Source organism: Dermacentor andersoni, chromosome 1 (genome assembly GCF_023375885.2).
Source record: "Dermacentor andersoni chromosome 1, qqDerAnde1_hic_scaffold, whole genome shotgun sequence".
Lineage (NCBI taxonomy): Eukaryota > Metazoa > Arthropoda > Arachnida > Ixodida > Ixodidae > Dermacentor > Dermacentor andersoni.
The window spans coordinates 309,604,232-309,630,818 of record NC_092814.1 but is presented as its reverse complement, the minus strand read 5'-3'; the positions used below and the strand labels follow the sequence as shown (position 1 = coordinate 309,630,818).

Here is a 26,587-nt window from a genome sequence, read left to right as displayed (position 1 = left end):
ATTTATGACATCATGCTAGCTGGACCGAAATTTCCATTACCAAGCCCGGCGTGACGAAAGCGGTGACGTCAAAATTACCGTGGCTTACTCAGGAGCGTTGCCATTAGATTCTATGGCAGTCAGGAAAGGTAGCATGACGTCACGGATCGAAGTGCACCGGCCTTGGTGTACCTAGGTGGCGTTCGCCAAGCGTCTCAACGCGCTCGCTTGCCCGCGAGGAGTTCAGAACTGGAAGGACCGCTCAGCGGCGTTACATTGGACGTTAATGCTTTCGCATTCACAACTCATAAGAATTGCTTAGATATCTTGGATTTATTTCGTAAGCTGGGAACCTACTTCACGAACGATAGGCCATTCAGCATCAAGTCCTTTAGTGCATAGGCATGCGTGTAACAACGCATGGGTGCCAAAGATGTTTCAAACAAAGAGGTTTGAAACATACCCAATAAGGAAAAGTGGTGGTAAATTTGCTAAGAAATACATTAGCCTTTATTAATAAACATACATCAAATTGTCCGATTGCATAATTTAAAGAGAAGACCCCTTGCACAATAGCTCGTTTTTACTTTGTCAGCTTAGGTATCCCTCAATTGATACTGCCACTACAGTTACAAATCCTACACTTTGTATAATGTTCTAACATGCTGGCTATCACATTTATTGCTTCGCCCGTACGGCGAAACTGATTTTTTTTTTTTGCTAACACTCCAATCTGCTCTGAGTGCAGGTAATCTCCATCCGTTTGAGATAATTGTTCAAGCGACAAAGCTTTTTAACAGCCATATTATTTAAAAAAAAACTCAGTTTGCTAAATGTTATGCTTTATGAACTGCTTTCGTGGTGCACCCTATTTCATGCTTTTGCTTTCACACAAGCCGTGGTAAGTGATAGCACACCGTGCGTTATTTACTGCGACAGTCTTTTTGAAACGTTTGTTGGAGCCGGCCTATTTTTAATAGTTACTGTTTGTTTGAGAGACGAGCAGTAGCTGGCATCACTCCTGATATCAACCTTCATACACAGATATTTCATAATAGTAATATTGGTTAAGAAAAACACCATGGCACATTGATGCTATAAAAAGTCAGCGCACAGCCAACTTTAACGATACAGGTGACCTTGCAGTGACTTGACAGAGACCTCCAACTGCTACGCCGGCTTGACTCGTTGTTCAGAAAACTTGAGGGCAAACTTCACCCGCAGAGAGAATGGTTACCGAGCGTTGCGTGCCCTGGTGTGCGACACGTCGACATTGCAAGGTGAGACCAAACTTCCTTCAAAGATAGTTTAGGTAGAGGTAGTCATTTCTGCGGTCGTGAATTCTGGTGATACAGACGCTCGCTGTTTGGAGTCGGATGTGGAGTAGTTGTTCTTATTCATTGCGGTGGGCGGCCGGCTACCCGGGCAAATAACTTGTCAAATCTTGAAATCACTGCTTCGCAATATTGATGGTCACCGGTATCTTTCACTGGTACTGACTTTAGTAACTCATACTCATGCATATGGATAGAATTGAACATGCTCTCCGGAACGGAGGAAGCCTAAAAGCAGTGAAGAAGAAACTAGGAATAGGCAAGAATCAGATGTATGCGTTAAGAGACAAAGCCGGTAATATCATTACTTATATGGATGAGATAGTTCAAGTGGCTGAGGAGTTCTATAGAGATTTAAACAGTACCAGTGGCACCCAGGACGATAATGGAAGAGATAATAGTCTAGAGGAATTAAAAATCCCACAAGTAACACCGGAAGAAGTAAAGAAAGCCTTGGGAGCTATGCAAAGGGGGAAGGCAGCTGGGGAGGATCAGGTAACAGCAGATTTGTTGAAGGATGGTGGGCAGATTGTTCTAGAAAAACTGGCCACCCTGTATACTCAATGCCTCATGACTTCGAGCGTACCGGAATCTTGGAAGAACGCTAACATAATCCTAATCCATAAGAAAGGGGACGTCAAAGACTTGAAAAATTATAGACCGATCAGCTTACTGTCCGTTGCCTACAAAGTATTTACTAAGGTAATCGCAAATAGAATCAGGAACACCTTAGACTTCTGTCAACCAAAGGACCAGGCAGGCTTCCGTAAAGGCTACTCAACAATAGACCATATGCACACTATAAATCAGGGGATAGAGAAATGTGCGGAATATAACCAACCCTTATATACAGCTTTCATTGATTACGAGAAAGTGTTTGATACAATCGAAACCTCAGCAGTCATGGAGGCATTACAGAATCAGGGTGTAGACGAGCCTGTGATGCTCAGGAGCTCTGGGTGGTTCAACAACGTGCAAATGCTGACTTGCACTACTGAGACGCGAATAGGTACACATTCGCTGCAGGCTGAACGGGGCCCGTCGTTACCCGGTGGCACTCGGAAGAAGTGATAATGATGGTGATGATGATGATGATGATGAAGCCTCAATTAATGGCACAAACCCAGTATGGTGGATAGGCCACGAATCGCGTGGTAATATGATAGAAAAAATAAAATAAATTAGTTCATAAATAAATAACAGAAAAAGGTAAAATAAATGTATAACCCAAGATGAAAAATAAACTGTGAATACATGAGATAAAGTAGTGATCAATACTATAATAAGCCTTACGTTGATAGGAATACTAAAAAAGAACAAAAATTGTTACTGAAATGCATAATATATAGGATATACGTAAACATGAGTAAGTTAACTTTTGAATAATAATACTAGTAACATTTAAACTGTGAATTTGTGCTTTTACTTTCTCAACTTTCGAAATTGAAGTAGAAGTAAATCAATTGTGGAAACTAAGAACTATTAACAAGGCATTCTTTTTGTGCCACATAGAAAATTATAAATGGCTAGGCAAGCGCTCCTGTGGCTGTATCCCAATACTGTTGCTCCAAGGGAGAGTATAACAGTACTGCTTAGAGGCAATTTTAAATTTTGAAGCGGAATTTCTAGACATTGTTTTCGTTGAGTAGAAAACCGCCGACATGGTAATAAAATATGATCTATGGATTCCGGCTCATTGCAGAGGTAGCATAGAGGGGATACCTCCAGACCGCATCTGCGCAAGTAAAATTTAAGTGTTGGAATACGGCAACAGGGGGGGGGGGGCTAGTAAATAGTAAATGAAACTTCGAATTTCCGGTTAGGACACTATTACCGGTTCCAAGAATAATTTAGGTGCAAAAAATCTGTAGATTTTGCTAACGACAGGGCTTTTTTGTCTTCGCTCAAAGAAAATTGCCTATATCTGGATCCAGTGATGTGCGCAGTTGCCGGCAGCACAGATATTACATGACCTGTTAAAGAATCTCGTGCTAAAGCATCGGCTATTTCATTATTATGAATGTCTCGGTGGCCTAGGACCCCTGCCAGTGAGGCGGAGCTAATGCATAAAACGTGTTCAATGCTGTCGACTTTGTAGATGCAGTAAGTGCGCTGCATACCGATAGAGAATCTGTGACGATAAAAACTGCTATAGTTTGAAGGGGTAATTTCTGCAAGGCAAGAACTATTGCCAGACGTTCGGCATGAAAAATTCATGCGTGATCTGGTAGGCGAAGTGAAAAAGGCCAATAAAGGGGTGGCGAGTAGATACCCACGCTTGCCTTGTCTTCACACGAAGAAGCATCAGTCGCTACTACATTTATTTTGAAACGGGCCAAATATTCTTGTAAACTGTCATTCAAATATGTTGTGGGCAGAAATTTCACATTGTTTGTAAAAAGCCTGCAAATTCAATTTTGAGTAAGCCTGGAGACCTATGAAGCGGAATTATTTCTTTAAGGCGAACATTTAAAGGTGCTAATTGTGCTTGCAACCGTCACCACGCGTTCTCAAATAATGAATTTGATTCACTAATAAATGCAAATCTGGGGGCTTTTGCTCCTTGAATATATTACTGTGCCTAGGCACTACTGAGGAGGTTTCTTAGCGCGTGTTATATACCTTTGTCCCTAGGTGTTGCGGCATTGCGGAGTGGGGTCGAGCTTGCTTACGCTCGGACGCTGGCTGCCGGCGCTGTGAAATAGGTGAAGCAATGGGCACTGACGGCCCACTTGGCGACCGCTGTGTAGGACAGACTGTTTCGCACCTGCGCCGCTCGTGCTAAGTCAGTCGTGCCGCACCATAGCTTTCTCGCGCCTTACGGCGATGTACCTTGGAAATAACGTGGCAGATGTTTCCGTGGCAGCAGTAGGGACCGTAGTAGGTGCCGGGCCGCATATATTGAAAATTTAGAGGTCAGAGTGACTTAGCAATTGGCCTCATTTGAGCACTGACGGCCCACTTGGCGACCGCTGTGTAGGACAGACTGTTTCGCACCTGCGCCGCTCGTGCTAAGTCAGTCGTGCCGCACCATAGCTTTCTCGCGCCTTACGGCGATGTACCTTGGAAATAACGTGACAGATGTTTCCGTGGCAGCAGTAGGGACCGTAGTAGGTGCCGGGCCGCATATATTGAAAATTTAGAGGTCAGAGTGACTTAGCAATTGGCCTCATTTGAGCACTGACGGCCCACTTGGCGACCGCTGTGTAGGACAGACTGTTTCGCACCTGCGCCGCTCGTGCTAAGTCAGTCGTGCCGCACCATAGCTTTCTCGCGCCTTACGGCGATGTACCTTGGAAATAACGTGACAGATGTTTCCGTGGCAGCAGTAGGGACCGTAGTAGGTGCCGGGCCGCATATATTGAAAATTTAGAGGTCAGAGTGACTTAGCAATTGGCCTCATTTGAACGCAAGTGGCTCGAAGGCCACCGGTGACGCTCGACGCCCCTGCAACCGCTATGAGAATACGTCGCGCTACCCTAACTCCTCTTACGCTAACCTAGCCTAACGCTAACCTAACCTAACATTAACCTAAACAAACGTGGCCGAGACGAAAAGACAATCATCCTCACGGCGTAACCACTGTGAGAATATGCCGCGTCACCCTAACGCCTTTTACCCTAACGTAACCTAACCTAAGGTAACCTAAACCTAGCCTAAACTTAAGCTAAAGTGGGCGAGACGCAAAGCCAATAATCCTCACGACATGATATCAGGCGGCGGCGTTCAACCGCGCTTGCTAAGGCGCGGTGTGTTTGTTTCACTCAAAGGGGACCACTCAAAAAATGCTCCTGAAAAGTCGCGGACAGAAGCATACGAAAAGCCTACCTAGAGCGAAATTATTGCACCAGGAGGGCAGGCCGGGCCTCTTCTACGGCCGCTACTGCTCCCCCGGGACAATCAGTGACGTATTTTTGAAGGTAGAGGGCCGTAAGGGGCAAGAAAGGTTTAATCCGGCATGGCTGACTCAGCACCGGCCAGCGCCACAGGCGCGAGAAAGTCCGTCCGACGTACCTTCAGACACAGCGATTAACAAATGGGGCGTCCGTGCCCACTACCTCAGCGCGCTGGCAGCCAGTGTCGGAGCGTAAACAAACTCGACCCCACTCCGCAATGCCGGCATGCCTAGGTGGCCAACGCATACAACAAGCGCTAAGAAACCTCCGCCGTAGTGCCTAGGCAGAGTCATATATTCAAGGAGCAGAAGCCCCCAAATTTTCTCTTTCGCGCCCTCTCCTACTAGCGCCTGCGCACAAACGGCTGGCGATCACTCAAATGAACGTCTCGTTTGAAGAAGGAATTGGAGTACAGCGGAGGCCGTGTTTGATTGCCAAAAACTCCGCTCCTGCTGAAAGCATTGAAGTACTTTTCGCCCAAAGTATATCTGAAATGGCCTATTTTAACTTCAATTGCCTTTCTCCGATAAAAAGTAGTTCAGGGCCCCTTTAAAAATGTCCGGATTCGTCAGCTCACCAGTCCATCCATGAGCACCTGTCAAGAAGGGAAAAAAATTTTCCCCATGGGAATGCAGTCACCGCGGGAGCTGGACGCTCGCTTAAATCGCTTACAAATGGTTGCGGGGGCGAAAGGCGTCATTTTTTCCCAGGAGACGTCCCCAAGGGACACGTGTTATCGTTATCACGTCACCTCCAACATTGCGCGCCCATCAAGCCATCGTCCTTCTGGGCTCACCCTCGCACGCTTTCCCTCACAGAAATAGCATACGGCGGTCAGGGCGTGATAGGATTTTACCGTGCCTGTACTTTATACGAAACCTCATAGCGACGACGACGACGCAAATTCGCCTGGATTGTTTATATAATTGATGTTGAAATAAAACTGGAAAGACCACTTCTGAACTGAAATGGGGTCTTCGTAGCAACGTCAGGCCGGCGATGCTCTGAATTTTCGTGTTCTTCCAACTACGCTGGGTGATGATTACCACAAGGTCCACTCCATGTGATCGCAATGGTGGTAAGCGTGCCATTTTTTTATACAAAATATATAGTCATGCAAAATAAAGGCTCGAAGCTCGATAATTCCTCTTCCGTTTCTAATGCAAGCAAACTGTTAATGCCCGTTCTGAATTTATTTTTACTGCATAATTATGGCTACTTCTGCCGGCTTTTCCGTGACACAGCGTCTACTTTTGCGAGCGTCGACCATTATTGAGCTGTCTGCTCTTGCCGCGACGTATTGTCGGCGTAAAGGACAGCATATTGCAGAAGAGAGCGACGGCGGCCTGTGTGCCGGCATGCTGTGGACGAGACTGTTTTATTGCAGCAACGACGTCCGTAAACTATGTTGTTGTTGTTTTTTTTTGTCTGGAAAACTATCGAGAAGTTCGTACCTCGCCGCGTATGCCGGACGAACTCAACCATAAGCGCAAGTATATAGAAGCCACTTCGTGTGACTTATCCCAGTAATGCTAAATGCTCCCGGCTTGTGAAGAATGACGTAGAACGTGAAGTTGCTTTAACCAAAAGACGAGAAGCCACGCTTCGCTTACTCTTACAGTCATCTTCCTTGATTTTCGCACAATATTTTGCTACAGTCTTTATAGAGTTATATAGCAGAATAGCTTGCATGCAATGACAACCAGGCAATAATAAATATGCAACGACAAAAGAATTCAAAACATGGATTGGTATAAATGCTACTGAATATACAAATGGTACAAAAGTTAAATATATTTTGATGCACATCGAAGAAACTTGATTTCCGTGCTAAGACGTGTAGTTACAATTTTGCGCAGTTATGTTATTATAAAAAAGCAGGTTCAAGGACCTATTACAAAGAAACATTGAGCAAAAAGTACGAGAAAGTAGGAGGAAACTCGGATAAATTTCAGATCGCAGAAATCAGTGTAAATAAATCAGTGCAAAAGCTTCAAAGAATTCACATGATCAGGTTGAGGCAGCCATAATAATATGCTGAAACATCGCACCGGTGTTAACGTCATTACATAATGTTGACATTTTCTGCACTTGGTTTCAAGTGCTCTGTGGAGGTGCCCTCAGGGCCATAAGAAAAAGCGGCATAGAATACGCACGTGGTGCCATTTGTGATGATGCTAATGCCAATTTCGGTGTAATTTTGTCCTTAGGTTACGTCATGACTAGAAACTGCACAAACGTCGAGGAGTTCAAGGCATGCGCTGATGAATACAAGAAACTCTTTAATGCAACGTATGATGACCCTTATTCTCCCGAATTACCATGTAGGTGAGTGTGCCATATGGCTGAAGACTTTTCATACTTCAGCTTGAGTAACTACAGTTAAAGCTCAATCTAACGAAACCCGATTTTACGAAGTTCCCAATCTAACGAAGAAATTTTCATTCCCCGGCGGGTACCCATCGGGTCGAATGTTATCATCAACCCGAATTAACGAAACAAACTGGACCGAACTCGATTTAGCGAACTTTTTTCTGAAATAAATGAGTAAAAAAAGCGGTTATTTCTGATTTTTACACAGACGGGTTCTTCTTCGAGCGTGCGCTCTAAAACTATCGCGTTAGAACATCTCGACGCCATGGTCCCGTGCCTAGCTTTATTTTGACGAGGCTGCACGCCGCGCCCAAGCACGGAACAGCCGACTCAGCACCGCCTATTTAGGGGCGGCGGTGGTTGCTTTCGTTATTTCATGGTTTATGCGACAGATGGCTGGATTAGCGGCAAATGCAATGCCGCGGTAGCCTTAGCATGTCGCTACGTTGCACTTTTAGACTTCGAAGGACCGAAAAATTCCTTTGTCGATTTTACGAACTTCCCGATTTAACGAAATAATTCGAAGGTGGTCATCACTTCGTTAAGTCGAGTTTCAACTGTGTATTATTTCTGTAGGAAAGAAAAACAATGGAAATAAAGTTAAGGCGATGAAATGGGACTGCTTGCCCGCTGTTGATGCCTTCTGTGAGTGTGACATCTAATACTACGCTTGGGCTGCAGATTTGTATAAACTCCTTTTTCGATAACCATGCATGACTCAGAGAAAATGCAGACTTTAGCGACAGTGGACAGCGCAGTAATGAACAAGCGCACAACATCATGGAGGAACACTAAATTTCCCTCTAGTCTATAGATGCTGCGTCAATCGCTTGCGTAGTATACGACAGTTTTGGTCTACGCGCTTAATTTTTAAAATAGTGAAATGAGTGTGCGAGTGACTAAACGAGTAATCTAAATGGCCGTGTGGCTATTTGCAAGGTATAATTTACATATTTCAAAAATAGTTTTTTTTTATTTTTGTGATTTCGCAGGACAATCACGTAGACCAGTTATTTTACCATCAGAAGTTCGTGCATTTGCATGCTCTTTTTTTTAAAGAGAACAACAGTTCGAGGTTTGGAGATCTGTGTCCACAGCTTTTGTCTCGCAAAGTAGTAAGTGCTATTAGTCGAAATCCACGGTCCCAATTCATAGGGCTGTTCTTACCAATATCATTTTGTCACCGGCAAGTTCATTTTATGTACGCTATCAGAAGTTATTCTGGTCCGCGACGACGCCTATTCTGTGTGATATGTTGCTTTCACAATAGGTACATGCTTATTGCGAGAAGTTAAAAAAAATAAGTTCATGCCTATAAAATCATAAACTAAGGGATGCGCAGTCATAATAAGTTAGCTTGGTGCACCCGGCGCGGTTGCTCAGTGGCTATGGTGTTGGGCTGCTGAGCTGGAGGTCGCGGGATCGAATTCCGGCCACGGCGGCCGCATTCCCGTGGGGCCGAAAAGACCCGTGTACTTAGATTTATGTGCACGTTAAAGAACCCCAGGTGGTCAAAATTTCCTGAGTCCTCCACTACTGCGTGCCTCATAATCAGAAAGTGGTTTTGCCACGTAAAACCCCTTAATTTATTTTAGCTTTGTTCGACGCACCGTCAAAGGCGACGGGCAACTTTTTCAAGTGGACGGTGTTCCCATAGAAGGCTTTGTTCAGTTCAGCCGATAAATACATTTTTTATGACGTCTTTATGTGCTGCGAGAAGATAGTACGCTCAGCTGTTTCTCCCAGCCCTTCGGCCAGCTCTCAGAACCGCAATCAGCGTACCATATGAACCACATATCATAGCTGCAGGCTTCTCGGGACCCGCCATCATCGCCAAGTCTATGGCGCACTTCAGTGGACCTAAGACCGGAAGGGCAGTGTACAGACCATCCTCATGACTGCGTGAAATGTCCGCGTTTAAAAATCTACCATCTTTGCACTACTTCAGTAGCCTCTGATGAGGTAGCCGAGTTGGTGGCAAAACGTTCGGTAACATTTGTAAACGTTGAGGTTTCCAAAGTCTTTATTTCGTATCCACAGTACATGGTGCAAAGTATATTTACAGCGGGTGGCCCAAAAGTCGAAACTGCAAATAGGGCCTGGTGTTATGTTTTCTAAATCAGTTTATGCCTGCCCACAGTGGCAAATTTCTTTCAACGGTTTTTCGCTTATATACTTAGGTCCACCTTAAAAAACCTAGATACTCAATATTACCGCGGAGACCATGGTACATAAGCAGCAATCGAAGCCAATATGTTCCTTTAGAATGTTGAACGCTACCAGTGAATTAACCTTCTCACCAGTCACGCCGTGCTTGTCATGATATTACTTGGTTAAATTTACGGTTTCCTCCAATGTTGCACTTGTGCGGCGCGAGTAATTTTGGTCCTGTTGTTTGCACTCCACACCCCACCGAAGGATTTCAATTGCCTCCGCAGCTTTGCGGTCAAAACACGGCACTTACTATTATGCAATAGAAGGCATGTCAGCAGAGAGAACATATGCGCCATGTGAAGTTCCCAATTTATTTTCAGGCGGTGGAGTACATATCAGCCTCCTAGTGAAGTTTTACTCCAGTTTAATATACGAGCAGGCATCACAGTACTGACTATTATGCAGTCAAGATAAAGAAAAAAAGTAAACAGACATGCACGTAGGGCACGTGAGAAGGGTCTTTCTTGCTTTGGCTGCCGTTTCCTTTCTATCTCCGATTTGAATTCTGAAAATTTCTAAAACACCTTGAGTTAGGATACTCGTATTTTATGTAAAGAGCAAGTTGTTCTCTGGAGCCCTATCAGTGACATACGGGATGTGAGGGGCTTCACGTCCAGGAATTTTGCACATGGCCCCTTCGACTTTCTGTCGAACTTGGCGAACGTGTTTGCTCTGTGATAGCAGATTTTTTTAAGATCAAGGGATGGCCTAATATGAAGCAGATGGCCCGACTGCCAGTCGTTGGCTGCGCCTAGCATTTATGTCTGGCAAAATTATTTTTCAGAGGCCTTTCAATTTGCTAATTACTGTACTGAAGGAACAGCGCAAGTTTTGTACTAGTTTTATAACCTACTTTAAAAAGCCCTAGTTGTACTTGTTAATGCACATTATTGCACTTTATCGTACCTCACTCCACCCCTACTTGTAGTAAATGCTACAAGTGCGGGTAAAGTGGTGTGCTCAACTTCTAGTATGATTAACGATGCTCTCAGGCGATATTTTCATTATTAGCTTTATTTATAAAAAGTCTTGGTTCACTAACGCTTCGTCTTAACGCCCTTCATAAAGCAAAAGCGGGCCTCAGACAGGCCTCGTCCACTATGGAAATATTCGATAGTGGCGAACTTATGTCCGAGCTCTTTAGCTGATTCAGTCAATCATTGATCATTGATTGATCATTGATTGAGTCAGTCAATCATTGATTGAGTCAATGATTCAGTCAATCCTGTTATTTTTTCCAGTATAAACAGAATGGAAAAGGCCTGCTACGAGAAAGGCCTCAACTCACCTTGTGCTGTGTCCCTGGAACGGAGGAAGCAGATTTGCATAAGGATTCTGGACATGTTCGCCGAGCTCTATGATTGCCGAGCATCTGGACATTCTACCGTGGCTCCCCTGCCGTGGTTCTTTGCGCTAGTGACAGTGCCTGCAACTCTGTACGGTAGAGTGCAAGTTGGATAGCTCGCAAAGTTGGAAAAACAAAAACGTAATCACAAAGAGTAATATAGATGGCAGCGCGTATTTTCACAAATCCTGAATAAGTTATAAGTTGGGAAAATATATAAAAAAATAAATGCGCGAGTTTTATTTCTGTGCAACATGGGCTTGATGCCAACTTTTAATAGGTGCTAGAATACCATATTTACCTTAGAGGCTCATTTGAGCATAAAGTGCAGGTACGATCACCAGACGACTTCAAGATACACTGGACAGTTTGTACCCAATTGAACCGAACGCAGAACATCAGGAAAACAAACAAACAAAGGAATCAGCAGACTGGAAGAAGGACGAGCAAGGTTGTTTGTGATGTTGCAGTATGGAGCAGATGCGCACATAAGCCTGTTGCTTTCACTGAGAGGCGTCGAACCGGCGTCAAACAGTGTCCAGTTCCAAATGATGCTTATCCAAAGCCCCCTGCTCCGTCTAGCCGGCGCCCCACACTATCCTGTGTGCTCTATAGTTGCTTAGCGTTAATGCGAGGAACTTAGGGCTTGGTCTTTACTGCCATAGCATTAGAGAACACACTGCACTGTTCCTAGTCCAACTGTCGCGCTGAGTCGCTTCAGAACAGGGGCTGTATGGAAGAACGTAGAGTCATCCTCAAGGGTTTCGAAGGAACTGGGCAAATGGCATGACTTGTTTAAAAAATCTTACAACATTCATAACATTCGGAAGCGGAAAATGAGAGTTGAGTTCTCCTTCTAAGGTTCCAGTTTTGCTGGAGCTCTTAGATTCAGAATGCAACGCAGCAGGAGGTCCGGTCACGCTCGTGGTAACTTCGAAATTTTTGAAAGCTGGAATTCAAATCTTTTTCTATTATCGTAGAAATGATAACCGTGGCGAGCCATTCCAGGAGTTGTGGTGCTGCAGGCATTCACTTAGGCGAAATGGCAACGACGGCTCAATATATTCACGTAAATGGCATATTCCTAACATAAAATATAGATTGCACGGCAATCGAGGCTTCCACAACGTCTACTGCAGTATTTGGAGACCTTGTATCTGTGAATTGGACTAAACGTCTACTACTATAGGTCTTTACCCCAGCCGCCAAATTACAAGTCACTAGGCATATGTTCCATATACAGAGCAGCGAGTCGTTACATTCCAAAACAGTATTCTGACCTTGCGTTTTGTGACTGTGGTTGAGGGCTCCGCCTTCCAAAGCACCCCGGACTCGGACAAGGGCATCACGTTTTTCCGACGTCAAAGACGATTGCTATAACAAATGTAGCAGATAGTGTGGTACTTAGTGTGTATCGGCAAGTCGCATCACCCACAGTGGTGGTTCAAGAGCTAAGCCGTTCAGCTGCTGAGAACAAGGTTCGATTACCGACCACTGCGGCCGCATACCGAAGGGCGGTAAGGAAACAGAGCGCCGTAGGGTTTAGCTGCACGTCAAAGAACCCCAGGTGGCTCGAGTTAATCTGAAGTGCCCCACGACGGCGTACAGCATAGCCCGGTGTTGGTGTGGGACGCTGAACTACATGATTTTTTTGGCACCAGTCAGTAAATTCTGGCATTTACAAAAAAAATACCGATTATATATATACATATATATATATATATATATATATATATATATATATATATCTTTCTTTTTTTTTGCTCGCATGGCTGAGAGTTCGACTGTCACGCGACACGGAGCACAACTAATTTCTACCGAAATTTCGGCTATAACACCTGGAAAGTAGCGCGACCAGGTAGGTGCTCCGCGGCGATGTGCTGCACCACGGCGACTGACATAGAGGACTGCGGTCTGGCTGCAATTTATAACTGACACACTACTGCCGCGGGTTCACGGGCGCCAGAGGGGAAGAAATTTAGATCATGAAGGTAGTGCTGGCATGCTATTTTTGTAATATGAACGTGTTTGTTCAGGGTCGCATTTTCTTACAATGTGATTGCAAGCTCCGCCCGTAGCTGCAGGCAGCTGCGTCGTTCGACGAAGCTTCTTAGTAATACAAGATGTTTCAGCGAACCCTTTCAATAATCTTTAGAAATTGCCTGTGGCAGATACTCTAGTCCATGCGATAGTGTATTCGAATAGGCGGACATTACTTGCAAAAAAAGAAAAAATGAAATGCGTAATCGACTGATTAAAAATCCTTTAAGTAAGTTTTAACTAATTGCCTTATGGCACATACTGCAATTTACAAATTCTTGCGGGTGAGACTGCGGGGCATATCGACTTGAAAAGCATTGTAGGTCGCGAAAAGAACATACGCCTCAGGCAGTTTTCTAGATGAGTGGTCTTGGTAGTAGTAAATCAGTAGCCACCTTGTTGCTCGACTGCTGTCAACGCCAAAGTCTGTGCACGCTTTCACCGATTGAATGCGGGCGAGGATGAGCTTATAAAAGGATGATGCCTTGATCACGCGCGCGCAAGGGAGGAAGGTTGGGAGGAAGAGTGGCAGCAGAAGCGAGCAAACGCGAATGTCGACGGAAGCATGAGCGATGAAGGTCTTGTAAGCGAACTAAGACCTTTGACGGCAAGGGATGCGAGAGCGGCATTCGACGATCTGCCGCATTGCTTTTCCTAGCTCCTGCGCTTCGCCGCGGAGCTCTGGTGCAGCAAGGTTGGCTGCAGTCGCACATACGGCCACACAATATGTGCACAAAAAGATTAGCGAATTATTTCACTAAATCTCGCTTGAAATATTTCAGGTTAAATAATGGTTTTATTTTCTCTAATGTGCCTAAAGCTTGCTTTATTGTAAGCGAAATACAGTGCGCGACATTTTCAATGATGTGACCTGCATATCAAAGAATTTTCAAGGTTCCTAGCACTCCATTATAAAGGCGTTTGACTGCAGTCATCGGCTACATCGCGTGCTTAATATGCTCGCACATATTAGTCGCACCTACCTCAATTGCGATATCGCCTGCACAACACAGGCGATTTTTTTACCACGTCAAGGTAATAGAATAGTTAGGTTCTCGAAACCCCCTCTGTCACGCGTCTGATACTAGAATTGTAGTGGAAATTCGAAAATAATTTAAATAAGGAAAAATGCGCAAAATGATACCGGAACATGACCGAGCAGCCGAGGAAACTTCTTTGTGTGACGTCACCAGAGGTACATAGCGGGAAAAGCGCGCAAGGCATGCCGGTCTCGCCCGCGGTGCGAATGAAACCAGCAGAGAGCAGACACTCAGTTCATAAGCGCCGACTACGCGGGGGACTCCGGGGCCCGAGCCCCCTCCGGAGTTTTCCGACAGGGGCTGAGCCCCCCCCCCCCCAATATAACATGTTTTCGCTGCAAGAAGCCGTCGACGGCTGCAAGAACAAAACTACTCATCTGCTCACCGAGCACGTCAGAACTTCTGGTGTTACCACCGAAGTACATACGTCAGACGTAACAAGAGTGAACTGAGGGATTACGAGGCCATCAAGATCGTGACGAGGAACGGCCAAGTGATCCCGGAGGTCGACAAAATCCGGGTGCTCGGCATGATTATAGACAAGCGACGGGGCAAAGACGAGCATTGACGAGTAAGGCGGGCATTTCCCGCCTTACAGCCAAGATTACCAGCGCAATACGTCTCATCAGACGGGTCGCCAACCGCAAGGCCGGGATGAAGGAGGAAAGCTTGATTCGGCTTGTGCACTCCTTCGTAATCAGCCACGTCACCTACGTTGCAGCCTTCCACAACTGGATTCAGTGTGAAAAGAATAAGATCAACGGCCTGATACGCAGAGCTTACAAGGCGGCGCTCGAACTATTCGAGTGTACGAACACCAACAAGCTCCTGAGCCTGGAAGTACACAATACCCTCGAGGAAATTGCGGAAGCGCAACGGACCGCCCAGCTGGAGCGGCTCTCTATGACCGAAGCCGGCAGGCGCATACTTCAATACTTGGGCTTCACGCCCGGGGCGAAAAAGGCGAGTAGCGACGTTCCTGGCCCGGACGGCACCCGGCGCTGGATTCGGGTAGACCTCATCCCGAGAAACATGAACCCGGAGTTTAACAAGGAGAGAAGAGCGGCGAGGGCCAAGGCCCTCATCGACTTTCACGCCACGGGCGAGCACGCAAGCTTCGTGGATGCGGCAGAATACCAGGGAGACAGCGCGGCGTTCGTAGCTACCGTCATCGAGGCGTCGTCCAGCGCGACGAGGGCAGCGGCGAGCTTACGGGTCCGAGAGGCGTGTCAGGTGGAGGAGGTGGCCATTTCCCTGGCCATTGCCGACCGCGGGTGCCAGACGGTGTTGTGTGATTCGCGAAGTGCAGTGCGGAATTATGCCAAGGGCAAAGTGTGTGGTGAGGCTGTGCGCGTTCTGTGCTTAGATGACCTGCAAACTGAGAATAGGTATGCTAAAATCAAGTGGTTCCCGGCGCACGCGGGCAACGATGCGTCGGAGAAGCACGATAACCACAACGAGACGGCACACGCAGTGCGCCGCTGCAACCGACCGTCCAACTTGATGTAGTGCCCAGGACCGCATGACGACGTTCAACGAACTTACACAGTTTCACAGCCTGGCTCGAAGGACTTTCCCCCCCCCCCCCCCCGCACCCGGGACTGAGCCGAGCGGAGGCGGTGCTGCTCAGACAATTACAAACTGGTTCCTTACCCACCCCAGTGTTAATGAATCATCTGTATCCGAAAGTATATGTGAGTGATGTGTGCCGCGTGTGCGAACGGGAGAGGGCCACCATGACGCACATCCTATGGGATTGCACCAAGTTCCCCGACGAAGCTTCGATAAGTACGAGTCCGCCGCGACTAGCGGCTGCGGCGGAATGCTACGACCACGAAATCTAAACCTGGGTCATCCAACAGGTCTCGGCGGCTCTTGAAGGACAAAGGGCGAGCGAAACCGACGGAAAGTTGCTCCTCAGGGCGACCGACCGCGGGAGTAACACGCGCTGGAGTTGAGTAGAGACCACCCGCTGAGAAGACGTCAGGGCCCGCGTCGCGGCGCTATTTAGTCATGGTGTCGTTCTGCAGGCGACTAAATAAAATTGTTTCTCTCTCTCTCTCTCTGCCAGAGTTTTGTCACCTACAACATCTGAGGTTTCTTTTGACTTGCCTCGACCTTTGCACTTAATATTTTATTGGGGCTAATAGCTTGCTGCATCATTGTTGGCACGGCCGTGCACGCATTTTAATTCGTACTTTCCTTTATTTCTGCAAATCCTGACAATAGGAGAACAAGCGCATTAGAAGTAGCGGCGGCGGCTGCTTCATCCGTAATTTCTCACTTCAACATTGTTTTAAATTTCCACTGTAAACACCATGCACATGTACAATATATTTAACTATATACCCAGGACAAGGTTTATTACATTTTTAAAGAGAAGGAGGTAGCCAAATAACAATTATTTCTAAAGGTACGGATAGCTTATGCCTAGAGATAGAATATGTTGCTGTATGTTCACTTCGCTTCAAAATGCATCGCGTGTTTTTTGACCCTGAAAAAGGCCTGTCAACTTTAGTGACTCCTTCAGCAGAGCCTTTTATCAACGGCGTGTGAAATGCACGTGAATGATAGGCGTCTCAGTATCGCTTCTCTTTCGAGTAAGCAAGACTAACGACTCATTAACAAACTACTCTAAATAATTTACAACATTGATTACAGATGGAAACATTGTTAATTGCATGCAGAGGTCATAAGTATATACAGGATGTCCCAATTATTTACCATGCACCAATATTTAAAAAAAAAAGCAATGCGTTACTCGAAGAAAACCTAGTGCATATTGTTTCCAGTACAGTGGAGTAGCTGCCAGTAATATTTTCGTTTCTGATATTTAAGTAGGTAATTGCAATTAATTATTTAACTCGACACGTACTAATCATAATTATCAAAGTGTCAATGAGGCATTTGTAGCTACAGGCAAGGGACGTCTAACTGCGGTATTTTCAGCGACGTACTATTTGCGTACTAATTTTTTCCGACTTATAAATAAAATAAAACTCTGCGAAATATGGAGAATACCGCGTGACTGATCTCCCACCCGCATCATAAAGCAGCGCCCTCGAACAGGCTCCTTCTGAGTTAGCCAGAACGAAATGAAGGAAATAAAGGATAAAAAACACCGCCCAAGCATTCCGTACAGATGGTTAACCAGCGAACCTGAAACGTGCGGCCCGGTGTTTATCACTGGGTTAATCCTTACGGTTCATTAAACGACGGCTTGGTAGGCTACCGGATCCTCAGTACGCAATTGCTGCCTTCGCTCGCCTGCACGAGCTGTTCTTGTGCCCGGGCTGCAGCACTGGGACGGCGTCGACGAGCTAGTTCCTGGTTCTGCTCGCGGCGTTGCTCACCGAAGGCTGCCTGCTCGTCAGGAGTACGTATGACGCGTCGCCTACCCGTGTAGGAGTCGGAGAGAAACTGCTGCGCGTCCGCTATGCTGTGACGGAGAGCAACGACGTCACTACTGGCGCAGCCAATCGCGCACCTCTCTTTCGCTTTTTTTTTTCCGTGCATACGCGTGGAGTTGCGCCGGAGGAGTTTTCGGCGTACAGGCGACAAACGGACGGACGGATGAATCGGCTAGCCGTATACAGCTTTGCTGTAAAACATGGTGATCGAGCTAGTTCCTAATCTGCCGCTCCCCGGCTGAAGTAACACGCAGCGTTTGGTGTTCGCTAGAAACAAACTGTGATAGCTGTTGCCTTAGCGTAAATAAAGTGCACGGATGGTTCTTTTTTTTTTTTTGCCACTATAACTATCACCACAAGAGCGAACTGAAAACGTCAGTGCAAATGTTTAAAGGTGCGTTTTGTTTCGTCCCAGTCGCCATGTCTTTCTCTGATGAGCAGAAGGTAAAAGTGATCCTTGCCTTGGAAGCTGCAAATGACAGCAATAGGAAGGCCGCAAATATATATCAGTCATGGAAGTGTGGTGGTAGACCAAACGCGTCAACTATCATAAGAAATTATGAAAACCTGAGACAAACCGGCAGCTTCAAGAAACAGCGGCTTAGAACTCTATATTTGAGTCCTAGCGTACGCACGGATGTTCTAGCATTTGTGGCCTCAATCCTTCATGGTAGCGTTTGGGACGTGGCTGCCCTAGTACCAATTTCCAAGCCATAAGTTTGGAGGATTCTAAATGACGGCCTTTCACCCGTACTATCTTAACCAGCACCAATACTCGGAAGATAGCGACCTGTAGAATCGTCTAGATTTCTCAAAATGGGTTCTCACAAAAGCCGATGAGTCACCGTACTTCTTGAGAAACATCATGTGCACAGATGAAGCGAATTTTCACAGAAACGGCGGGTAAATTTGCATAATTCACACTATTGGAGTGACTACAATACACACTGGGTAAAGCGCTATCGGCACCAGTACCAGTGGTCGTTGAATGTGGGGTGCGGAATTTACGCCGGTGCTATAATCAGTTCGATCTTCGTCTATCGCACACTGACTGGACAGCGTTATGTGGACGAAATCCTTGCAGGAGTGGTGGATGAGTTTCTCAGCGAAGTCCCGCTGTCACGTCTTCCGCTTCTGTGGTATATCAGCAAGATGGAGCGCCCGCACACAGAAGCAGCTGAGCACGAAACTGGCTGGATGCGACTTTTCATGCGCAATAGCTTGGAAAGCATGGGCCTGTAAATTGACCGGCTACCTCACCTGACCTCTCTCAACTCGATTTCTTTCTTTGGGGTTATGTGAAAGATTGTGTTTACATGATTGAGACGGACGTCAGATTAGCTCAAGACAAGGATAACAGATGTCTGCCGTAGAATTCGAGCGTCGGTCATCAAGAAAGCCACTGAAGATGTGGTAAAGCGGACTCAGTACTGCTTAGCTGCAGAAGGAGACCTATTCAAACACGTCCTCTAGGGAGCAGCTGGTGTTTACTGGCGCTTACGAATTCATAGATAATAAGGGCACTCTGAAATCTGATGTATTTTTTGTTTTTGTTTTTTGTGCAGGTGTCCCCATTTGCCAATTCGGCTCATTTAGAAGTGGCTATTTACTTTCTTGAACGCATCGGTTTTGCCTTTTCTAAACACGTGGGTCGCTTCCCGGTCTGTTTATTTCGCTTTTATGTCATGGCATGAACCTGTTTTTGCAGCACGTATACACTTTTATGAAAAGTAAAACCATCGCTTTAATTTGGCTTTGATCTGAAGCAGGTTTATGGCGCGAAATATAGCTGCGCGCGCACTCTGCCGATGCGGTGCGAGAAAAGCCGGAATTTTGAAACAAGCTATGCCTGTTACATTGCTTTTCGCGGTTCGCGCGGGGTCGGAGCGGCGCTTAGGCCGCATTATGAAAGGGATATTGTTATCTATGTGATCAGTCGGTCTTGAGAGACGGATAATAAGTGTGACGTAGAGAGGAAGGAATAGCTGCAAAGCGGCGAAACCTGCTGTTGGTGCTCCTTCCGAACCATTATCAAGATGATGCGCTGTCTCTTGGGGTTTGCGACAGGCAATGCAGTTGCTTTCAATTAGCTTGTTGAGGGCGCTGCTTTATGATGCGGGTGGTGGCGCAGTCACGTGGTAGTTGGAAAAAATGCACGCAATTAGTACATCACTGAAAACAGAGCAGTTGTATGTCATTTGAGGGTAGCTGCAAATGCCTCAATGACACTTTGATAATTAGGACAGTACTTCTCGAATTAGATAATTGCAATTGTCCAATTAAATTTCAGGAACGATAGGATTACTGGTGGCTACTCCACTTCACTGGAAACAATATGCACTAGGTGTTTTTCGAGTACCGCCACTGCTTTTTTTTAAGTATTGGTTCATGATAGTGGAGGCACCCTGTACAATTCACTCAGTAACCGAAATGAGGCCAAGCCGCATTCACTCGGAAAGAGAATCAACAGCAGTCATGCGCAGAAGAGCTTATACTGTGACTTACAGAAAAAAAAAAAGAAGACAGAGAGAGGCTGCAGTTTTGGCGGAAAGCCGAAACAGTATTAGTGACAGCGAAGTGTACGACAATTACACGAAGGAAGATTGCACCATGTAATTGAAATATCTCCATTTATGAGGTCTTGTAAATTCTTATATAACGCCGCCATTTCAGTGAACAACTCGTCGAGAAGTTTCAAGTGCAAGAATCATATATATATATATTTATATATACGTGGGGTTCAGAAAGTTGCCCCCCCCCCCCCCCGGAAACATGACAACATTCCGCCTCTGCATTGAAGTACGTTTTGCGGAAGCGTAACGTATTTCTCAAATATACTATTTTACCTTCAAATTCATTTGTCCATTTCATGTGTGTCTCCATGTGTGCGTACTTTTTTTTCCTTTTTTCAGCGTTTTCCTCTCTGTCATCTTTCTTACCCCTACCCCCCATCCCCAGTGTAGGGTAGCAAACCGGAGACTCATATCTGGTTAACCTCCCTGCCTTTCCTCTTTATTCTCTCTCTCTCTCTCTCGATAAGAAGTGGTTTGGTTAAAAGGTGGCCCTTTGAAGTGTTTATTTTAGGCGCCTTTCAGACTACATTTCCAAAATCCGACCTATAGTCATAATACTGAGTAGAAAGGTGGCCATTAATGTCCTTTTGCTGTCATTGTGGCGTTTTTAGCTTGATGCAAGACAATGGCCATGACTAGCTGAAATAAAGGGAACTAATTATTCTAGCTCCTCAAATAATTCAACTTTGTCGCGTCGCTGTCGTGCGCGTAACTGTCATGATCATCATCATCATCAGCAGCCTATTTTATGTCCACTGAAGGACGAAGGCCTCTCCCTGCGATCTCCAGTTACCTCTGTCCTGTGCAAACCGATTCCAACTTGCGACTGCGAATTTCTTAATTTCATAACCCCACCTAGTCTTTTGCGTCCTCGACTGCGCCTCCCTTATCTTGGCACCCATTCTGTAACCCTAATGGTCCACCGGTTATCCAACCTACACATTACATGACCTGCTCAGCTCCATTTCTTTCTCTTAATGTCAATTAGCATATCCGCTATCCCCGTTTGCTCTCTGATCCACACCGCTCTCTTCCTGTCTCTTAACCTTACGTCTAACATTCGCTCTTTGAGCGGTCCTTAACTTGTTCTCGAGCTTCTTTGTCACTCTCGAAGTTTCTGCTTCATATGTTAGCAGCGGTAGAATACACTGATTGCACACCTTTTTTTAATGATAATGGTAAACTTCCAGTCAGTGTCTGATAATGTTTGCTATGCGCTCCAACCTATTTTTATTCTTCTGTACATTTCCTTGTCAATGTTCAGGATCCCCTGTGAGTAATTGACCTAGGTAAGCGTATTCCTTCACAGACTCTGGAAACTGATTGGCCTTCCTGAACTCTTGTTCCCTTGCCAGGCGATTGATCATTATCTTTGTTTTCTGCATATTAATATTCAACCCCACTCTTACACGGTCTCTGTTAAGGTCCCCAGTCATTTGTCGTAACTAGTCCCCAGTGTTGCTGAACAGGACAATGTCATCTGCAAACCGAATCTTGCTGAGATATTCGTCGATGATCTTTGCTCCTAAGCCTTCCCAGTTTAATAGCTTGAATACGTCTTCCAATATGCAGTGAATATCATTGGAGAGATTGTGTCTCCTTGTCAACTCCTTTCTTTATAGGTATCTTCCTACTTTTCTTGTGGAGAATTAAGGTAGCTGTGGAACCTCTGTAGATATTTTCCAAGATATTTACATAAGCCTCCTGTACTCCTTTATCACGTATTGCCTCTATGACTGCTTGTACCTCTACTGAATCAAGTGCATTTTCATAATCTAGGAAAGCCACATAGAGAGGCTGATTGTACTCTGCAGATTTCTCGATTAGCTGAATGATTACATGGATTTGATTTATTGTACAGTATCCCTTCCAGCCTGTTCTCTTGGTTGACTGAAGTCAAGTGTTGCCCTTATTCTATTGGAAATTGTCTTGGTGAATATTTTATAGTAAAGTACTGGAGGTAAGCTAATGGGCGTGTAATTTTTCAAATTCTTTAATGTCTTCCTTTTTGTGGGTTAGTATAATGTTGGCATTCTTGCAGTTCTCTGGGACCCTTGAAGTCGTGAGACATTTCGTATAAAGGGCCGCAAGCTTTTCAAGCATGATGTCTCCTCCATCTTTGATTAAATCGACTTTTATTCCATCTTCTGCTGCCGCTTTTCCTATTTTCATGTCCCGTAATGCCCTTCTAACTTCATCGCTAGCTTTACGAGGGTCGTTTGATAAGTATGCTAAAAATACAAGAAATGGCGTTACAATTCTTTTTTTTTATAGGTGGCCCGCGGGAAGCACCCTTCATACGAAGGCAGAACTTGTTTACGCTGGTACCGACAGTTAGTAACCTTCTGACAACCATTGTCACTGAGCTGCGTGGTGATTCCCAGTAAAATGATAAAAAAGGTGAATTTCGAGCAGCGATAAAACATTTTTATTTAGAACACTGGACGGCTGCGCAAATTAAAGCCGATTTGAGCGAAGTTCATGGAGACTCTGCACCATCACTAAAGACAGTTTACTATTGGATAAATGAAGTCAAACGTGGCCGAACTTCGACGCAAGATGAAGCAGTCCTGGGCGTCGAGTGGAGGCCACCACGCCAGAAATGGTATCGAAAGTTGATGGCACTGTCATGGAAGACCGCCGAGTAAAGGTACGTGAGATAGCTGAAATCGCAGGCATCTCGGCAGAGAGAGTTAACAATATTCTTCATGAGAAATTTCAGAGGAAGAAGGTCTGTGCACGTTAGCTGCCGCGTCTGCTGACGATCGACCAAAGGCGCATGAGGCCAGACATCTCGAAGCAGTGTTTATCGATGTTTGATCCCAATCCGCAGTACTTCTGTCATCAACTTGTGACAGTTGACGAGACGTGGATACATCGTTACACTCCAGAGTCTAAACTGCAGTCAATGCAATGTACTGGGCCTGATGAAGGCGCTTCAAAAAAGGCAAAGACAGTTTGTGCAGCCGGAAACGTGATGGCGACTGTCTTTTGGGATGCACGAGGAATAATCATTGTAGACTACTTACAAAATAGGAAAACGATTACAAGACCATATTATGCAAGACTCCTAGGTCTACTCAAAAAATCATTGCGCACTAAACGGCCTAGGTTAGCACGGAAAAAACTCCTCTTTCAGCAAGACAATGCTCCACCCCACAGATCGCTTGTTGCAATGGCCAAATAGCACGAGTTAGGTTTCCATGTTGTGGCTCATCCACCTTAACCACCGGATTTGGCCCACGGCGACTTTTTCCTCTTTCCAAACCTGGAAAAGTGGCTGGGTGGAAAGAAATGTTCTTCAGATGAAGAGCTTATCTGAGTGGTAAATGACTACTTCAAGAGCCTCGAGCCATAGTCTTTTCTTAGGGGATAAAAAATTGCAGCACAGCTAGAAGAAGTGTGGGGCTAGAAGGGAATTATGTTGAAAAATAAAGTATTGTTTTCTGCAAACTCACGTGGTGTTTTTTGTGCTTTTTACCACACTTATCAAACGAACTTCGTGGAAGGAGCCTCTGTAACCTGTTCATTAGTTGATGTTACTTCGGATGGAGGTATTCTCGCTGCTCTGGGCATTGTACAGGTCAGTATAGAATTCTTCTGCTGCTTTTACTATATATTCGAAATTGTTGATGCTATTACTCTACTTTCAGTGCATACATTTTGCCTTGTCCTATAACCTAGTTTTCTTCTCACTTATTTTGTGCTGTGTCCATTCTTTACTGCTTCTTCAGTATTTCTTACGTTATAATTTCAAATATCCTTTTTCTCCTTGTTCATCAATTTTCACAATTCTACGAATTCTGTCTGATCTTTTGATGTGGACACTTTCATTCTTTGTCGTTTCTTTATTAGGTCCTTCGTTGCTTGGGAGAGCATACCTATTGGTTGCCTTGGTGCGTTACCTCCCAGTTCAATTGCTGCTTCTGAAGCCAGCCCAGATACGGTTTCATTCATTACCTCTATGTCACCTTCATCTCGCTGTTCTAAGGCTGCAGATTTGTTTACAGGTACCAGCATGAATTGCTCTGCTTTTGCCTTTACTGCGTCTACGTTGGCCTCTTCCTTCTTAATCAATTTTGCTCTTTCTCTGTTCAAATTGAGATGAATTGCACACTTCACTAACCTATGATCACTGTGCTTTGCCATAACTAACACTTCTACATCCTGCACTATGCTGGGATCGGCGGATAGTCCGAAATCAATTTCTTTTCTTGTTTCACCATTAGGGCTCTTCCAAGTCCACTTTTTGTTGCTACGCTTTCTGAAGAAGGTGTTCATTATTCGCAGCTTGTTCCTTTCCGCTAATTCTACCAACATCTCTCCTCTAGTGTTTCTAGAATCAACGCCGTAGTTGCCAATTGCTTATTCACCAGCCTGCTTTTCCCCCACTATTCCATTAAAGTTGCCCATTACTACAGTATACTGTGTTTGCACTTTTCCCATCACTAATTCCATATCTTCATAAAACTGATCTACTTCATCGTCATCATGACTGGATGTTGGAGCGTACGCTTGTACTACCTTTAATCTATACTTCTTATTAAGTTTTATTACGACTACTGCTACCCTCTCATTAATGCTGTAGAACTCGTCAAGCAGCCCGCTATGTCCTTATGGATTAGGAATCCTATTCCGTACTACTTCATATTTATAAGTCCTCTATAGCAGAGAACGTGGCCCTTAGTCAGCACGGTATAAGCCTCACCTGTGCTTCTAATCTCGCTAAGGCCAATGATATGCCAAACAATGCCTGATAGTTCCTCAAGAGGCCTGCTAAACTAGCTTCACTCGAGAGAGTTCGGGTGTTAAATGTTCTCACGGTCAGTTTCCATTGGCGGCTTGTCCGGTCCAGAGATTCTTAGCACACTCTGTGCGCTACAGGTCTGACCGCCGCCTTGGTCAGGTGCATGTACCGCAGCTGCTGGAGACTAAGGCCCATTGGTTGATCGAATGAGTCACGGCGTAACCTGATGCTCCTGATGATCCTGCTATCGTACGGTCACTCACAGTAGCCTAGCTTGCTTCACAGAACTCATTCCTTGTTTGCATTCCACAGCGAATAAAAAGAAAACGGAGACGTATGCGTACAAATGGTGATGTGATGCGCATACACTAATTTACCTTTGTTTACAGGAATACAGCCTTTTCTAAACCGGTGCAGGATTATCAAAGGATTCCGTGATTATTAACTTGTGCAAAAATATTAACAGAGTAGGCGGCACGCAAAAGAAACTTACACAAAGAGCCCCAGGAAAATGCCGAAACAGCGGTTTCTGGCTGAGTGCCAGTATTAAAACAGAAGCCAGATCTATGGTGGTAAAAATTTAGACGCGGAACTCAAATTATTGTTGCCGACTTCTCTTTCACTTCTCAGTAGCCGAACGCTTCTCGCACAATGCATTCTCTGGTCGCATTTTGTTGACGTCCCTTCTAAGTCTCATGTTGGTTGCAAAGTATACAAATCAAGTACCTGGGCATATGTGCTCCACTTTTTTTTTTATGCAGAAATGTCTTTACTTGCAAAACGGAAGTGCGCAGCTTAAAGGAAAAAATTCGGTAGCCATGGTACACTCCTGTAACACGTGTGGGCGAAAGCCTACTGCACATTTGGCGAAGCATTAGGTTACACGATCGGATGGGTCGGGCTTCTTCCAAGGCGTAACGAGCCGCAGTTCCTTATTGAAACGCATGCTGTCCTATGTTTTGTATGGGTGATTTCAATGAATGTGAGAGCCATTGCATTTTTCCTTGTTTATGCGGGTATGAGCCATTGCTAAGAGAGAGAGAGAGAAATAACGTTTATTTGCACCCGCAACAAAGAGCGCCGAGGAGTCAAGAGTCTTCCTTTCTCTTCGGCTTGCTCCTCCCTTTTCAGCTGGCTGATGCTCCTTGGAGCTCAGCGGTGTCCAGGGCCATGCGGATGACTTCTCTTTGATCATCTTCCTTCGAGCTGGTCATTAAAGTCTCCCAGGATTGTCTATCCCTATCTGGTTTATTGTATCTAGGACATGTCCATATAATGTGGATCATGTCCGCTTTTGCCCCGCAGTGTTTGCAATTCATGTTCTCAATGCTATCGTGCCATCTCTTCAGGATGTAGGGGTTGCAGATGACCCCCGCTTGGAGTTGCCTCCATGTTATCTCTTCTTGCTTACTTAGTTTCTTATGCGCCGCTGGCAGTGTTTTCCTTCCAATTCTATAATAATCCAGAATTTCGCTGTAAGTGTTTATGCCTTCTTCTTTTTGTAGGGGCTCCCTGGCTGTAGAGGCTGCATTGGTGTACCGGTAAATAAGCTCTCGGGCCAATGCGTGCGCTTCCTCGTTGCCGGGCAAGCCTTCGTGGGCAGGAGTCCATATAAGGTTTACTGATTCTTCTGGAA

The 26,587-nt window shown here is 45.4% G+C and overlaps 1 protein-coding gene across 2 annotated transcripts in view; it reads left to right on the top strand.

Moving 5' to 3' along the window:
- LOC126548623 (uncharacterized) overlaps positions 1–26,587 on the top strand; it is a 44,230-nt gene that overhangs the window by 8,326 nt on the left and 9,317 nt on the right. The window contains exons 3-5 of one of the 2 annotated variants that reach the window (XM_050196874.3): positions 1,126–1,259; positions 7,420–7,537; positions 11,038–11,394. In XM_050196874.3, the coding sequence (XP_050052831.2) occupies positions 1,126–1,259; positions 7,420–7,537; positions 11,038–11,257 (472 nt within the window). In that variant the 3' untranslated portion in view covers positions 11,258–11,394. Of the gene's footprint in view, positions 1–1,125; positions 1,260–7,419; positions 7,538–11,037; positions 11,395–26,587 lie in introns of those variants that run through there. The other variant, XM_072285261.1, reaches the window with a different exon arrangement.